The 16,536-nt window shown below is 43.8% G+C and overlaps 1 protein-coding gene and 1 long non-coding RNA gene across 2 annotated transcripts in view; both read left to right on the forward strand.

Moving 5' to 3' along the window:
* LOC126990195 (fat-like cadherin-related tumor suppressor homolog) overlaps positions 1-16,536 on the forward strand; it is a 31,849-nt gene that overhangs the window by 1,660 nt on the left and 13,653 nt on the right. Inside the window, exon 2 of the mRNA XM_050848746.1 lies at positions 15,740-15,895. Coding sequence (XP_050704703.1) covers positions 15,767-15,895 — 129 coding nt within the window. The 5' untranslated portion in view covers positions 15,740-15,766. The remainder of the gene's footprint in view (positions 1-15,739; positions 15,896-16,536) is intronic.
* LOC126990193 (uncharacterized) lies at positions 6,340-10,258 on the forward strand. Its single transcript, XR_007744108.1, has 3 exons — positions 6,340-6,495; positions 9,867-9,950; positions 10,119-10,258. It is a non-coding gene; the product is annotated as an uncharacterized LOC126990193 (long non-coding RNA).

The following is a 16,536-nucleotide window of genomic DNA, read 5'->3' on the forward strand; positions in this document are numbered from 1 at the left end:
AAGTATTTAGGGCCCGGAAGGCTTTCACTCTCTTTTCTCGTCATAAACAGTCTCAAAAGTGGATGTGGGGAAGTATTTAGGGCCCGGAAGGCTTTCACTCTCTTTTCTCGTCATAAACAGTCTCAAAAGTGGATGTGGTGATTTATTTCGGGCGGTGAAGTCTCTCACTCTCTTTTCTCGTCATAAACAGTCTCAAAAGTGGATGTGGGCAAGTATTTAGGGCCCGGAAGGCTTTCACTCTCTTTTCTCGTCATAAACAGTCTCAAAAGTGGATGTGGGGAAGTATTTAGGGCCCAGACTCTCACATGCTCTCTTTCTCTCGTTACAAACAGTCTCTTACGCCATCTTTGGGAGCCTGAAAGTGAAAGTGGAGAAATATTTAAGGACGCAGCCCCCTGGTTGAAGGTTTGCACTCTCTCTTCTCCCATCACAAACAGTCTCTGCCATCTTCGCGAGTTTGAAAGTGAATGTGGAGTCGTATTTGTGGCCCAGAAAATAGGTTTGATAGATTTTTTAAAGCACTGAATGGAGGACGTTGGGGTGTATTTTTTATGAGTGGTGTGAACGTAGCAGTTAATATGAATAAGGACAGAACCACAGAAACATTAAATACTTAGATACGTAAGAATAGAAACATACATAGATAGAGAGATAGACAGGTAGAGAGAAAGAAAGAGAGACAGTTAGTTTTGAGTCTATATATCAATCACATAACAAAACAATCAGATCACAAGCTCCCAATCAACGTAGCTATACTTAACAAAACTCGAGATTCACAAAGCCACGAAGAACCTCTAGAAAAGACCACAGCCACAACACTATAGTCTGTTCACTTAAGTCCGACCCAAGCTGACAACATAAACCTAAGCGTGTTTGCAAGCTGAGTGCTGATTGGCTACTGCTATGGCTTCTAAGTTTTCTTTAACCTTTGTTTGTGTTTATCTCACGCAGCACTTTATGATAATCTGCACTGTGCTTACGAACACGCTTAGGTTTATGTTGTCAGCTTGGGTCAGACTTAAGTGAACAGACTATACCTGGCTGGCTACGAGGGCTCCGCTAGTTAAAGGTCCAAATTCCTAAACGCATCGGGTTCCCATTGCCACTATTTCCCAAGGCCACAGAGAAGATTAACCGGGTCTTCATGAGTGTTTTTGGAGGTCTGGTAGTTAAAGGTCCAAATTCCTAAACGCATCGGGTTCCCATTGCCACTATTTCCCAAGGCCACAGAGAAGATTAACCGGGTCTTCATGAGTGTTTTTGAAGGTCTGGTAGTTAAAGGTCCAAATTCCTAAACGTGTCGGGCTACCATTGCCACTATTTCCCAAGGCCACAGAGAAGATTAACCGGGTCTTCATGAGTGTTTTTGAAGGTCTGGTAGTTAAAGGTCCATATTCTTAAACGTGTCGGGCTACCATTGCCACTATTTCCCAAGGCCACAGAGAAGATTAACCGTGTGTTCATGAGTGTTTTTGAAGGTCTGGTAGTTAAAGGTCCATATTCTTAAACGTATCTGGCTCCCATTGTGACCATTTCCCAAGGCCACGGAGAAGATTAACCGGGTTTACATGGGTGTTTTTGGAGGTCTGGTAGTTAAGGGTCCATATTCTTAAACGTATCTGGCTCCCATTGTGACCATTTCCCAAGGCCACAGAGAAGATTAACCGGGTTTTGATGAGTGAATTTCGAGGTTTCCGGTTGTTAAAGGTCCGTATTCCTAAACGTATCTGGCTCCCATTGTGACCATTTCCCAAGGCCACGGAGAAGATTAACCGGGTTTACATGGGTGTTTTTGGAGGTCTGGTAGTTAAAGGTCCATATTCTTAAACGTATCGGGCTACCATTGCCACTATTTCCCAAGGCCACAGAAAAGATTAACCGGGTTTTCATGAGTGTTTTTGGAGGTCTGGTAGTTAAAAGTCCATATTCTTAAACGTATCGGGCTACCATTGCCACTATTTCCCAAGGCCACAGAGAAGATTAACCGGGTTTTCATGAGTGTTTTTGAAGGTCTCTGGTAGTTAACGTATCGGGCTCCCATTGCCACTATTTCCCAAGACCACAGGGAAGATTAACCGGGTTTTCCTGAGTGTTTTTGAAGGTCTCTGGTAGTTAACGTATCGGGCTCCCATTGCCACTATTTCCCAAGGCCACAGAGAAGATTAACCGGATTTTCATGAGTGTTTTTCGAGGTCTGGTTGTTCAAGGTCCATATTCCTAAACGCATCGGGCTACCATTGCGACTATTTCCTAAGGCCACAGAGAAGGTTAACCGGGTTTTCATGCAGCGTTGCCAAACTATCGTACTCATCGCATTTTATTTTCGTAGTTTCGGACCGATAACTACGGCGAAAAGGAAGAAAAAAGAGCATCAATAAATAACAGCTTTAACGCTAACTTTAATTTTCTATCGTTATTTGTGCAGGTACGAGAGTTTGAGGCTTAAAAGTGATAAATACAATGTGGTGAATACGATAATCTGGCAACGCTGTTTCCATGAGTGTTTTTCCCGTTCAAGGCACAGAAGGCGTGTCAAACCATCACCGCTGGGTGGAAACCCAGCGTCGGTGTTCTCAGACGCTTCCACCTCTCACATCAACTATTTCCAAGGGCCGAAAGGGAGATTAATCGCTATCCAATGAGTGTTTGTGTGGACTCACGGCACAAAAGAATGATCAACCTACCAGAAGGGTCATGAAACTACCTCTGCAAATTCCTTCAATACCTACGAAAGCTTTATCAAATCCGTGGACTTGGGCGCCGAAATGTGTTAGAATATGGCCCCTGGCATTTGTGTGGACTCACGGCACTAAAGAATGATCAACCTACCAGAAGGGTCATGAAACTACCTCTGCAAATTCCCCAAACACCTACGAAAGCTTTATCAAATCCGTGGACTTGGGCGCCGAAATGTGTTAGAATATGGCCCCTGCCAGCTTCTACGAGAGGCTTTTCAAACAGGCGATGTGAAGCGCCCATACGTTTAAGAATACTAAAGAAACATATCCGGGCTCAAGGGAACGGAGGAAGGACAAAAGAGGTTATCAAAGGCGAGGCACGGGAGGCCCACTCATGAAGCTCTCCTCGCTGGCCTGATGTGTCTGTGGGGTGACTAGATTGCCTGTAGCGCTGCGCCTCAACCCAGGTACTCACTCCGCCCTACACAGCCTCGAGGGACCTGCCTGGCTTGGTCGGCCTGGACAAAGAGAGAGAGAAAGAGAGAGATTTACATAGATTTACATACATTTACATAGAAAATCAGACCACACAGACCCCATGGTCCAGACTAGGTGGTCTGTCCTTAAACCTAAGTGATTTTACATTAATCAGATGGCCCCAAAACGTTGCTTTTCTACTCTAGTTAATATTAAGTTCAAGGAAGTGACGGTCGAGCTTGTTTTTAAAGGAGTCAATCGTGTTACACTGGACCACTGATGGTGGGAGCTTATTCCATTCTCGCACTACAACGTTGGTGAAGAAAAATTTGGTGCAGTTTGAGTTTACTTGTCTACATTTGAGTTTTGTGCCATTGTTCCTCGTTCGCAAAGTGTCATCGATCATAAACAATTTTGTTCTGTCTACATTCGTGAAACCATTAAGTATTTTAAAACATTCGATCAGTTTTCCTCGGAGGCGACGTTTCTCAAGAGAGAACATGTTAAGGGTGGAAAGCCTTTCTTCGTAGGATTTGTTGCGCAAGGAAGGGATCATTTTTGTTGCTCGACGCTGAACACCTTCTAGTTTAGCAATGTCCTTTGCATGGTGGGGAGACCAAAACTGTACCGCATATTACAAGTGGGGTCTGACTAAACTATTGTAGAGCGGAAGTATTACATCTTTATTCTTGAATAAAAAAATTCTTTTAATGAAGCCCAACATTCTGTTCGCTTTATTTGCTGCATCGATGTGAGAATTTGAGGTTTGATGCGATTTTAATCCCCAGGTCCTTAACGCATTGAACGCTTGTGAGTTTAACGCCGCGAGAGAGAGAGAGAGAGAGAGAGAGAGAGAGAGAGAGAGAGAGAGAGAGAGAGAGACAGACAGACAAACAGACAGACAGAGACAGACAGAGAAAGACAGAGAAAGTCAGAGAGAGAGAGACAGACAGACAAACAGACAGACAGAGACAGACAGAGACAGACAGAGAGAGAGAGAGAGAGAGAGAGAGAGAATGTATTACAGAGGGTGAATTATTAATGGCGAATGATGGAAGGGTTGGATGGAAAGTGCAGCGTGGCCCAGAGTGTGTTAGACGGGAACTGTTGATAGGTTTTACATGAGAAAGCGTTCCTCCCCCCCCACCCCACCCCCACCGCCCTCCCCCTCACACCATACCACTCTCAGATTGCAACACTGAATGAGAATATCCGCTTAAATGTAGATTTGGGATTCCGCATATAGGATTTTTTTTTATAGTAAAGGAAGCAGCTCAAGGGCGAAAAAAATATATAATAACAAATCCCGCTAAGCACTGCCACTGCATGAAATGAGACTATCGGTTTAAATGTAAGTTTGGGATTTCGCATATAGGATTTTTTTTATAGTGAAGGAAGCAGCTCAAGGGCGAAAATAATATATAATAACAAATCGCGCTAAGCACTGCCACTGAATGAGAATATCGGTTTAAATGTAGGTTTGGGATTTCGCATTTAGGATTTTTTTTTATAGTGAAGGAAGCAGCTCAAGGGCGAAAAAAATATATAATAACAAATCCCGCTAAGCACTGCCACTGAATGAGAATATCGGTTTAAATGTAGGTTCGGGATTTCGCATATAGGATTTTTTATAGTGAAGGAAGCAGCTCAAGGGCGAAAAATATATATAATGACAAATCCCACTAAGCACTGCCATTGAATGAGAATATCCTTTTAAATGTTGGTTTGGGATTTCGCATATAGGATTTTTTATAGTGAAGGAAGCAGCTCAAGGGCGAAAAATATATGAAAATAAAAAAATCCCTCCAAGCACTGCGTTTATAAAAGTAAAGAATGGTCAAAAGAGAGGTTAAAATGGAGGTTATGTTACATGCTTGCTTTTGTTTTAGTACATGTCTTTTTTTTCCAATATCTGAATCATGAGTGTTTGTCGAGGTGTCCGGGAGTTAAAGGTTCATATCCTTAAACCTATCGGGCTCCCATTGCAACTCTTTCCCAAGACCACAGAGAAGATAAGCCTGGCACCTGTCTGGGAGAGGATAGGGAGAGATGTCTGGACCCTTTTTTACAGTTACAGAAGCAGCACAACGGAAAAAAAATTGTTTAAAAAAAGGCCGCTAATCACCGCCCTTATGAAAGAGTGCATCGGTGAGTGGACAAAAGAGAGGTCAATATCGGGCGGAGAGATGTCTTGATACTCTCGCAAGCGTTCATAAATTCACAGAGTGGCAAGAAAAAAAAATAATTGAGGAAAAAAAAGCCCGCTAATTACCGCCCTTATGAAAGAGTGCATCATCGTTTTTGTCATATAAGCAACGATAACACAGGAAAATATAGGTTCGTGTGGCTACAGAATCCATGAGTGTGTTAGATACATCATCGGTTTAATTATATAAGTAATGATAACACAGGAAAATATAGGTTCGTGTGGCTACAGAATCCATGAGTGTGTTGGCTACATCATCGGTTTAATTATATAAGTAATGATAACACAGGAAAATATAGGTTCGTGTGACCACAGAATCCATGAGTGTGTTGGCTACATCATCGGTTTAATTATATAAGTAATGATAACACGGGAAAATATAGGTTCGTGTGACCACAGAATCCATGAGTGTGTTAGCTACATCATCGGTTTAATTATATAAGTAATGATAACACGGGAAAATATAGGTTCGTGTGACCACAGAATCCATGAGTGTGTTAGCTACATCATCGGTTTAATTATATAAGTAATGATAACACAGGAAAATATAGGTTCGTGTGGCTACAGAATCCATGAGTGTGTGCTACATCATCGGTTTAATTATAGTAATGATAACACTGGAAAATATAGGTACGTGTGGCTACAGAATCCATGAGTGTGTTAGCTACATCATCGGTTTAATTATATAAGTAATGATAACACGGGAAAATATAGGTTCGTGTGACCACAGAATCCATGAGTGTGTTAGCTACATCATCGGTTTAATTATATAAGTAATGATAACACAGGAAAATATAGGTTCGTGTGGCTACAGAATCCATGAGTGTGTTAGCTACATCATCGGTTTAATTATATAAGTAATGATAACACAGGAAAATATAGGTTCGTGTGACCACAGAATCCATGAGTGTGTTAGCTACATCATCGGTTTAATTATATAAGTAATGATAACACGGGAAAATATAGGTACGTGTGGCTACAGAATCCATGAGTGTGTTAGCTACATCATCGGTTTAATTATATAAGTAATGATAACACGGGAAAATATAGGTTCGTGTGGCTACAGAATCCATGAGTGTGTTAGCTACATCATCGGTTTAATTATATAAGTAATGATAACACGGGAAAATATAGGTTCGTGTGACCACAGAATCCATGAATAAAGAAGACAAAAAAGATGAATATAAAAACCTAAAAAATAAACAGAAACGTCTAACCTAACCAAACCCCAGACAGAGTGCGTACATCGGCCATCTTGTGGAGCATTTGAGTATAATAATAAATCCAAGTTGGCGTGTGGCTACAAAATCCATGAGTGTGTTAATTATCTTTCACACCAGGGAGGAAAAGGAAACAAGAACTCCCAACCAAAGCACAGGCAGAGTGAGTGAGTCCATCGGAGAGTCACCTTGTGGGGCATTTAAGAACATAAGAACATAAGAACGCAGGAGTCTGCAAGAGGCCGGTAGGCCTGTACGAGGCAGCTCCTTTGACCCTAAGCTCCCGTGTATCTAACCCCACCTAATATCGCTGTCCATGAATTTATCTAGTCTATTTTTGAATGTGACAATTGTATTGGCACTCACCACATGACTGCTAAGCCTATTCCACTCATCCACCACCCTGTTAGTAAACCAATTTTTGCCTATGTCCCTGTTGAATCTGAATTTATCCAGTTTAAACCCGTTACTTCGTGTCCTACCCGGTTCTCTTACCAACAAAACCTTATGAATGTCTCCCTTATTAAAGCCCTTCATCCATTTATAAACCTCGATCATGTCTCCACGCACCCTTCGCCTTTCTAGAGAATGCAAGTTTAACTGTTTGAGTCTTTCCTCGTATGGCAAGTTTCTCAACCCCTGAATCATCTTAGTCATCCTCCTCTGCACCGATTCTAACATTTTGATATCCATTCTATAGTAGGGTGACCAGAACTGAACCGCATAGTCAAGATGAGGTCTAACTAATGCTAAATATAGTTTGAGGAAGACTTCGGGGCTTCTGTTGCTTACGCTCCTTGAAATAAATCCCAGTACCCTATTAGCTCGATTTCTAGCTTGAATGCATTGTGCCCTTGGACGGAGATCAGAGTTCACTAAGACCCCTAAATCCCTCTCCTTTTAGACCTACTTATGAGACTGTCATTTAAGCAAAAGTTATGTTAGGGGTAGTGCCTACCTACACTCAGAATAATGCACTTACCTACATTGAACTCCATCTGCCATTTATCCGCCCAGTCATACAATCTGTTGAGTTCACCTTGGAGAATACTAGCGTCCTGATCCGACTCAATTACTCTACCGATCTTGGTATCATCTGCAAATTTACTAACATCACTACTAATTCCTGTGTCTAAGTCATTGATATAAATAATAAACAAAAGTGGACCTAATACCGAACCTTGTGGGACCCCACTCATAACACATCCCCAGTCAGATCTTTTACCATTGATTTGCACTCTTTGCTTCCTATTGCTAAGCCACGCCTTGACCCAGTTCAAAACTTTACCCTCTACTCCGTGAGCCTGTAATTTAAGCAACATTCGTTGGTGAGGAACTTTGTCAAACGCTTTACTAAAATCAAGATAGATTACATCATAATTTTCATCTCTGTCAACCGCCTCAAATACTTTATTGTAGAAGGACAAAGAGATTGGTGAGGCATGACCTACCTTTTGTGAACCCATGCTGCGAGTCGTGAATTAAGCTATGTTTCTCTAAATGCTCCCGAATGTTCCTGGCTATTATGGACTCCAGCATCTTCCCTATAACCGATGTTAAGCTAATTGGGCGATAGTTTGAAGCAACTGACCTGTCCCCTTTTTAAAAATCGGCGTCACATTAGCTACTTTACATAGGCTCGGCACATAGCCTGTATTTACCGAAATCTTAAAGTTGTCGGTTAGTGGGTCTCTGATTATATCACCTAGCTCCTTTAATACCCTCGTAAATATCCCGTCAGGACCTGGCGACTTGTTCTTCTTAAGCTTATCTATCTCATCCTGAACTACTTGCCTGGTAATGATTATATCCCTCAATTTATCGCCATCCCGCCCTCGTACACCTGAACTCTTTCCGGTATAGTCGTTCGATCCTCCTGTGTGAATACTGAAAGGAAGTAGTCGTTCAACAATGTGCTCATATTTTCGTAATTTTCTACTAGCTCCTGTGTTTGATTTCAGCAGTCCAATTTTCTCCCGTGTTTTGTTCTATACATCTGAAAGAAGCCCTTAGGATTACTTTTCGCCTCATTTGCTACTTTGATCTCATAGTTCTTTTTGCTATCCTGGTGTGTTTTCTTAACTAATCTAGATAGTTCGACGTACCGGCCCCTGAGATGTGTTTCCCATTCTTTATTTTCTGATAAATTCCTTCTTTAACCCAATCTCGTGTTTTAGTCCACGAGTCATCCACTTTAGGATCATTGTTTTCTTTCTAAGTGTTCGCTGTGGTATATGCTGTTCTTGCCCTCTACTATTACTCTAACTAAATTATTGTAAGACATTTCTACCTGGTTCTCCTGGCTCTCAATCCGCAGTTCTGGCCCTCATGAATCCTAAATTATCCCAGTTTACCCCTTCAAGATGTCTTCGAAGCCCCTCGTAGTTTGCTCTTCTAAAATCTGGCACTAACACTGGGTTTGGATCACGGGTTACCGCCCATTCTAACCTAAAACGAACCGTTCTGTGATCACTATTTCCTAACTCTCCGCCCACCTCCAACTCACGTAGCAAGTTCCCATTATTGGTTAGGACTAAGTCTAATATGTTATCTCCTCTGGTAGGCTCAGTAACTACCTGATTAAGGAAATTATCTTGTATAACTTCAAGAAAGTCCTCGGCTTCCAGGTCACCCACTAGATCTTCCCAGTCTATATTCCTATAATTAAAGTCCCCCATTACGCAGACATTTCTACTCATACTCGCCCTGCCAATCTCCTGTAGTAATATACTCGTGTCCTGCCTGTTAAGGTTGGGTGGCCTGTATATAACTCCTAGAGTTAGTTTTTCTTTCCCTTTGTAAACGTCCACCCAAACTGGCTTGCTTTTGTTTTAGTACATGTCTTTTTTTTTTCCAATATCTGAATCATGAGTGTTTGTCGAGGTGTCCGGGAGTTAAAGGTTCATATCCTTAAACCTATCGGGCTCCCATTGCAACTATTTCCCAAGACCACAGAGAAGATAAGCCTGGCACCTGTCTGGGAGAGGATAGGGAGATATGTCTGGACCCTTTTTTACAGTTACAGAAGCAGCACAACGGAAAAAAAATTGTTTAAAAAAAGGCCGCTAATCACCGCCCTTATGAAAGAGTGCATCGGTGAGTGGACAAAAGAGAGGTCAATATCGGGCGGAGAGATGTCTTGATACTCTCGCAAGCGTTCATAAATTCACAGAGTGGCAAGAAAAAAAAATAATTGAGGAAAAAAAAGCCCGCTAATTACCGCCCTTATGAAAGAGTGCATCATCGTTTTTGTCATATAAGCAACGATAACACAGGAAAATATAGGTTCGTGTGGCTACAGAATCCATGAGTGTGTTAGCTACATCATCGGTTTAATTATATAAGTAATGATAACACGGGAAAATATAGGTTCGTGTGACCACAGAATCCATGAGTGTGTTAGCTACATCATCGGTTTAATTATATAAGTAATGATAACACAGGAAAATATAGGTTCGTGTGGCTACAGAATCCATGAGTGTGCTAGCTACATCATCGGTTTAATTATATAAGTAATGATAACACGGGAAAATATAGGTTCGTGTGACCACAGAATCCATGAATAAAGAAGACAAAAAAGATGAATATAAAAACCTAAAAAAATAAACAGAAACGTCTAACCTAACCAAACCCCAGACAGAGTGCGTACATCGGAGAGTCAGTCATCTTGTGGAGCATTTGAGTATAATAATAAATCCAAGTTGGCGTGTGGCTACAAAATCCATGAGTGTGTTAATTATCTTTCACATCAGGGAGGAAAAGGAAACAAGAACTCCCAACCAAAGCACAGGCAGAGTGAGTGAGTCCATCGGAGAGTCACCTTGTGGGGCATTTGGCTAGAACTAATCCACGCCATCTCGGTACTCAAAGAACGGCGGCGGGGGACACTTGCACCGCCAAGGCGTGAACTAATTGCTCGCGAAGTGGCACGAGATGAGACTTAATTACGGGAGAGAGTGGCGTGCGGTGAGGGGAGGAGGAGATGTAAGGTGAAGGAAAAGGAAGGAAGGGAGGGAAGGGAGGAGAGGAAGTAAGGTGAAGGAAAAGGAAGGGAAGGGAAGGGAAGGGAGGGGAGAGGAAGTAAGGTGAAGGAAAAGGAAGGGAAGGGAGGGGAAGGGAAGGGAGGGGAGAGGAAGTAAGGTGAAGGAAAAGGAAGGGAAGGGAGGGGAAGGGAGGGGAAGGGAGGGGGAGGGAAGGGAAGGGAGGGGAGAGGAAGTAAGGTGAAGGAAAAGGAAGGGAAGGGAAGGGAGGGGAGAGGAAGTAAGGTGAAGGAAAAGGAAGGGTAGGGAGGGAAAGGGAGGGGAAGGGAGATGAAGTAAGGTGAAGGAAAAGGAAGGGAAGGGAGGGGAAGGGAGGGGGAGGGAAGGGAGGGGAGATGAAGTAAGGTGAAGGAAAAGGAAGGGAAGGGAGGGGAAGGAAAGGGAAGGGAAGGGAGGGGAGGGGAGGGGAAGGGAAGGGAAGGGAAGGGAAGGGACTGGAGGGGAGGGGAGAGGAGGGGAAGGGAGGTGAAGTGGGATGAGATGAAGTGAGGTGAGGTGAGAGGACGTGAGAGGGAGCGAAGCGGAAATATGTTAAATGGAAATAATAAGAAAATAAATGGAAAAAAAGTTAGTTATGTCGTCAAGTGGATCAATGGGGAGGGTTGTGCCGAGGCTGTTCTGACGTCACGGCGATAATCATGTTTTTTTTTTTTTATTCTATTTATTTATTTATTTATTTTTTCACCAAGAGTGTTCTGTTACAACCTTAAGTCAGTGCTGTGTTATGATCACATTCCTTTCTTAACACAAATTGCTAAACTCTATCTAGTAAGCCTTCCTCTCGCCATGCATAACACTAACAATAAATAACATAATAATAATAATAATAATAATAATAATAATAATAATAATAATAATAATAATAATAATAATAATAATAATAATAATAATAATAATAATAATAATAATAATAATAATAATAATAATAATAATAATGATGAGGATGATGATGATGACTATTTTAAGATAAGTGTGTGTATGTGTGTGTGTGTGTGTGTGTGTGTGTGTGTGTGTGTGTGTGTGTGTGTGTGTGTGTGTGTGTTTCTTCCGGACACGGTCACGGTAATGGCCGCCGCTGTTCACATCAAAGTCTTGTCTTAATGAAGTGTCGTTGTCTGCCGCTGACACACAAAGGCCCTTCATTTTTAGGCTTAAGGAAAGGTTCATTCATCCTTACCCCTAGACTAAGTAAACTATAAGCTATGACTTGACGAGAGAAGCAGAGAACTAAGGTAACACACAAAGGCCCTTCATTTTTAGGCTTAAGGAAAGGTTCATTCATCCTTACCCCTAGACTAAGTAAACTATAAGCTATGACTTAATGAGAGAAGCAGAGAACTAAGGTAACACACAAAGGCCCTTCATTTTTAGGCTTAAGGAAAGGTTCATTCATCCTTACCCCTAGACTAAGTAAACTATAAGCTATGACTTGACGAGAGAAGCAGAGAACTAAGGTAACACACAAAGGCCCTTCATCTTTAGGCTTAAGGAAAGGTTCATTCATCCTTACCCCTAGATTAAGTAAACTATAAGCTACGACTTGATGAGAGAACTATGATTACATTTAAGTACATACACACACTAGCTTCAATACTGTGGGGAGTGTAGAACGTCAGCTTTTGTATCAGAAAGCTATTTGAAACGAACTAGATAGAGTGGAACCTTTCAAAACAGTGGGTAGAGTTGCCTTTTCCAAGTGCTGTGTGGTGGGGGCATTGCTCGGGGTGTAAGTGATGAGGGCATTGCTCGGGGTGTAAGTGATGAGGGCATTGCTCGGGGTGTAAGTCTTGAGCATAACACTTGTTGGCCACACTGTCCATGTCCGTAACTGGCTGAGGTGTGGAACTGTTCCTGATGACATGTCTTTAACCTCTGCGCCTGGTGCTGTGCCGCACTGCTTCCCCTACCACACCACACCTTGGTCAGACCACCTCCGTTAGCTTGTCCGCCTTCTGTAAATACACCTTTGCTTTCCTGTCCTCGGCGCTGTGAATGTGGTGGTGGTGGTGGTGATGGTGGTGATGGTGGTGCAGCCCGAGCCAGAGGACGCGTGGGGGGAATGGGTCAGTTTCTCGCCCTCACAGATCACCTCCCACGACGACGCCTTGTTCAGGGTAAGGAGGCCACGCGCGACACGGGAACCTGTGAGGTGGTTTCCGTGTGCACGCTCAGCATGGGAGGCATCGCTACCTTTGTGCTACTCACGTACTTGACTGTAAAAAGACATTGATTGACGTATTTGCAAGTCCGCTATAACTAGCCGCTGCAGCGTGGCGAGGTGGGTGTGTCTCCCAGCCACGCTCCTCCACGCTGCACGCACCGCATTGCAAGTGTAAAGTCTGCAGTGACGTGATTGGCACAGGTACACAGTTTTTAGCGGCTTCGTATTTCACCATTAGCTTGAGTACTTCACCGATTGGTTCATTTTACGTTTCGTCAGTATTTTCAGTTGCCATGTCTGACTAGCCTGGCCCAGCGACCGAACTGACGACAGCCTCAAAGCGACGAGCCGGGTTTTGATCTGTCGTGGTGGCGGAGCGTCTCAGAGCATCACAACGCGCGTGTTTCCCCCGGCCAGTGACCTAAAATAAAGTACCGCCCAGCTGTCAACATAACCCAGGGGTGTAGAAACCCATTCATAGGAGCCTCAAGAGTGTTCAAGCCCGCGCCGCACAGGGACCACCACACAGCTTCCTCGCCCCACATCGGACATCTGAGTGTCTCGTGGCCAGGCATGAACAGCTAGCACACAAGGCTCCACGCGTCCCTTTACCGCATTGTCGGCCCCGAAGACTGTGGCGTGGTATCCTTAGCCTCCAAGGAAACACGCAATGCTGAGACACGTTCATGCTTCCCTAATGCATATAGTAAAGAGGGACACGTAATATATCTGCGTTCCTATCTATATCAGTGCAGGACTCGCGAGCTGGAAGTCAACTTGTCCTGACGGTCGCCTCTTTGTCGTGTTCCGAGTCTTCGTTGTCCAGCGAAGTTTATTGTTACCAAATATCGACTTTGTTGTGGCCAGTGAGTGCCCTGTTTTCTGCTGGACTTTCTGTAACTGCAACGTTTGTTATTAGATATATATGTGAAAGGTGATACAGTCCTAATAATTAGCTCACCAACGCCACTGCAGCCAAGCTTTTCTCGTTAATGGAAGCGGTAAAGGCTGAATAATCGTTCTCAATGGTAAACGGTTAGTCTGCGGTTGTTCAACGGCCATGTATAACGACGGGCTGATAAATCTGACAAAGAAGAAAAAGAAGAAGAAGAAGAAGAAGAAGATGAAAAAAAAGGTCTGCGGGTGTTCATCAACGTGTATACCGCCTTACTAACCTATCACAGCCACCTTTAGTATTGATAATGGTTGTATAGACGAGTGGCGGCGCTGTTTACTAATAATGGTTACGTAGACGAGTGGCGGCGCTGTTTACTAATAATGGTTACGTAGACGAGTGGCGGCGCTGTTTACTAATAATGGTTACGTAGACGAGTGGCGGCGCTGTTTACTAATAATGGTTACGTAGACGAGTGGCGGCGCTGTTTACTAATAATGGTTACGTAGACGAGTGGCGGCGCTGTTTACTAATAATGGTTACGTAGACGAGTGGCGGCGCTGTTTACTAATAATGGTTACGGACACGAGTGGCGGCGCTGTTTACTAATAATGGTTACGTAGACGAGTGGCGGCGCTGTTTACTAATAATGGTTGTATAGACGAGTGGCGGGGCTGTTTACTAATAATGGTTACGCAGACGAGTGGCGGCGCTGTTTACTAATAATGGTTACGCAGACGAGTGGCGGCGCTGTTTACTAATAATGGTTACGCAGACGAGTGGCGGTGTGGTGTCATCTGTCATCCGGTATCGTAAGACATCCCATCCTTAACTTCGCATCGCGGAACCCAATCTTTGCTATCACAAAGTAACTAAGTGAAGCATCAAGTGTAAAAAGTACCTAGGAGGACCTAAAAAGCGATGCAAAGCGGAACAGGTCACAAGAAGAAGAAGAAGAGTGATTGTTGATATCCTAGTTATACACACATACGTCATCATTTGCTTTCATAATAATATAAATAAACTTGGGTGGGACAGATCCCGACAAGCAGTCGACAAAAGACACGGTACCGTGTCGAAATTCATGGATGTATTCAGGATGGGATGTCTCACGATCTTGGGATGTCTCATGACACCACAGCGGCGCTGTTCACCCCGCGGGGCGCACCACACCGGCGGCGGCAGAGGACCCGTGTCAGTGTCATCGTCAGCATGGGTCGGCTCCCTGTGGTGTCACGTCGGCGCATGCAGGCGGTGCACGCGTCGAGTTTCAAGTGTGTCTAAATGTACTTTTGTTTTACTTTTATGATTTGGTTCCGCGTCTCCGTCACTGGCGGTGTTCAGAGGGCATGTTGAACCCCTTTGTGACTGTTTTGTTTCATAGCAGGACACGGAGCAGGTGTTCTCTGGGACGGACGCCTCCTGATGTCCTAGAAGATGTGCCCCTGACAGTTTGTGCTGCACGCATTGTGTTATAATATTTATGTTCTGTTCTGTGTTAGCCCGGGAACACGAGCCACGGGGCAGGACACACACACGCCCCCTGAGGCCGTCTGGGCATGTGCGGGGCGTTGTCGTGGCTCAGTGTTCCGTTCACCCTTCTGTTCCGTGTAGTCTTGGGGAGCATGGTGACAGTATCTTGTTGTTCGTACTGCAGTAGACGTAATGACTTCGTTTTCTGGAATGTGTATGTTAGCATTAACTCAATAACGTCACTAACATGTTTATCTGTAAGTCGTTTCAAACTCCACTCACTAAACCTCTCTCTGGGAAAGGAGACTTAAAATGTATGATCACATGTAAAACCTATTTACTTCTTAAACATACTTGGGGTTTGATCCTATACCTGCATGTTTTTGACGTCCATACAAAGCCGTGAGATACATTCCTTTAAGGGAGGTTGACTTAAATGATCACCAACACTCGAGCAACGTTCCCCTATAACACATCGGTTGTCCCAAGGTAGTGCAAGCAGACGGAGCATTGCCTTCACGGGCCTTGTAGCCACGTGGACCTCCCTGCTCGGTGCCGCCTCTCAGTACCTTCCCGTATTCCCCTGAAGGTGTTCGCCAGAGATGCGAACGTGGGCATGAACGGTGACCTGGACTACAGCATCAGGACCGGCAAGGGCAAGAAGGGCCGCTTCAAGATCCACCCGAAGACTGGCCAAGTGTTCAGCAACAAGGCCTTTCCCCCGAGCAAGACCTTCGATTTGATGGTGAGTGCTGACATGCCTTTTTTTTTACAGCTAAAGAAACAGCTCAAGGGCAACAAAAAAAGGTATAAAAAAAAGCCCGCTAATCGCTGCTCCCACAGAGACAAAAGTGATGAGCGGCCAAAAGAGGAGAGGTGTCTTGATACGCTCCTCTTGAAAGAATTCAAGTCAGAGGCAGGAGGAAATATAGACGAAGGAAGGCTGTTCCAGAGTTTACCAGTGTAAGGGATGAAAGAATGAAGATGCTGGTTAACTCTTGCATAAGGGATTTGGGCAGTAGAATATTCGTGTAAAAATTGATCCCATGATAAGGTTGCTTCCCCTTACCTTAGCTATGATAACAGTAATTGGCTGAGACAAGTTAAATCCCCCTAGAAAACAGTATACCCCAAACTGTTCCCCATATTCCCGAACATTTCGGGGCTCAGGTCGGTATCTTGAGAAGTTTCCGCCGCTCACACCAACCATTTCCAAAGGCCGAAGAGAAGGTTCATCGGGTTCTAATGAGTGTTTTTAGTTCCATAGTACAGATGATGGGTCAGACTACCACCAGGGTCATAAAACTACCCCTGGAAATGACCAAAACTCCTGCGAAAGCCTTGTCAAATACATGTGTCAGGTCGCCGGAATATGTAAGAATATGG

This window comes from Eriocheir sinensis, unplaced genomic scaffold (genome assembly GCF_024679095.1).
Source record: "Eriocheir sinensis breed Jianghai 21 unplaced genomic scaffold, ASM2467909v1 Scaffold1486, whole genome shotgun sequence".
Classification (NCBI taxonomy): domain Eukaryota; kingdom Metazoa; phylum Arthropoda; class Malacostraca; order Decapoda; family Varunidae; genus Eriocheir; species Eriocheir sinensis.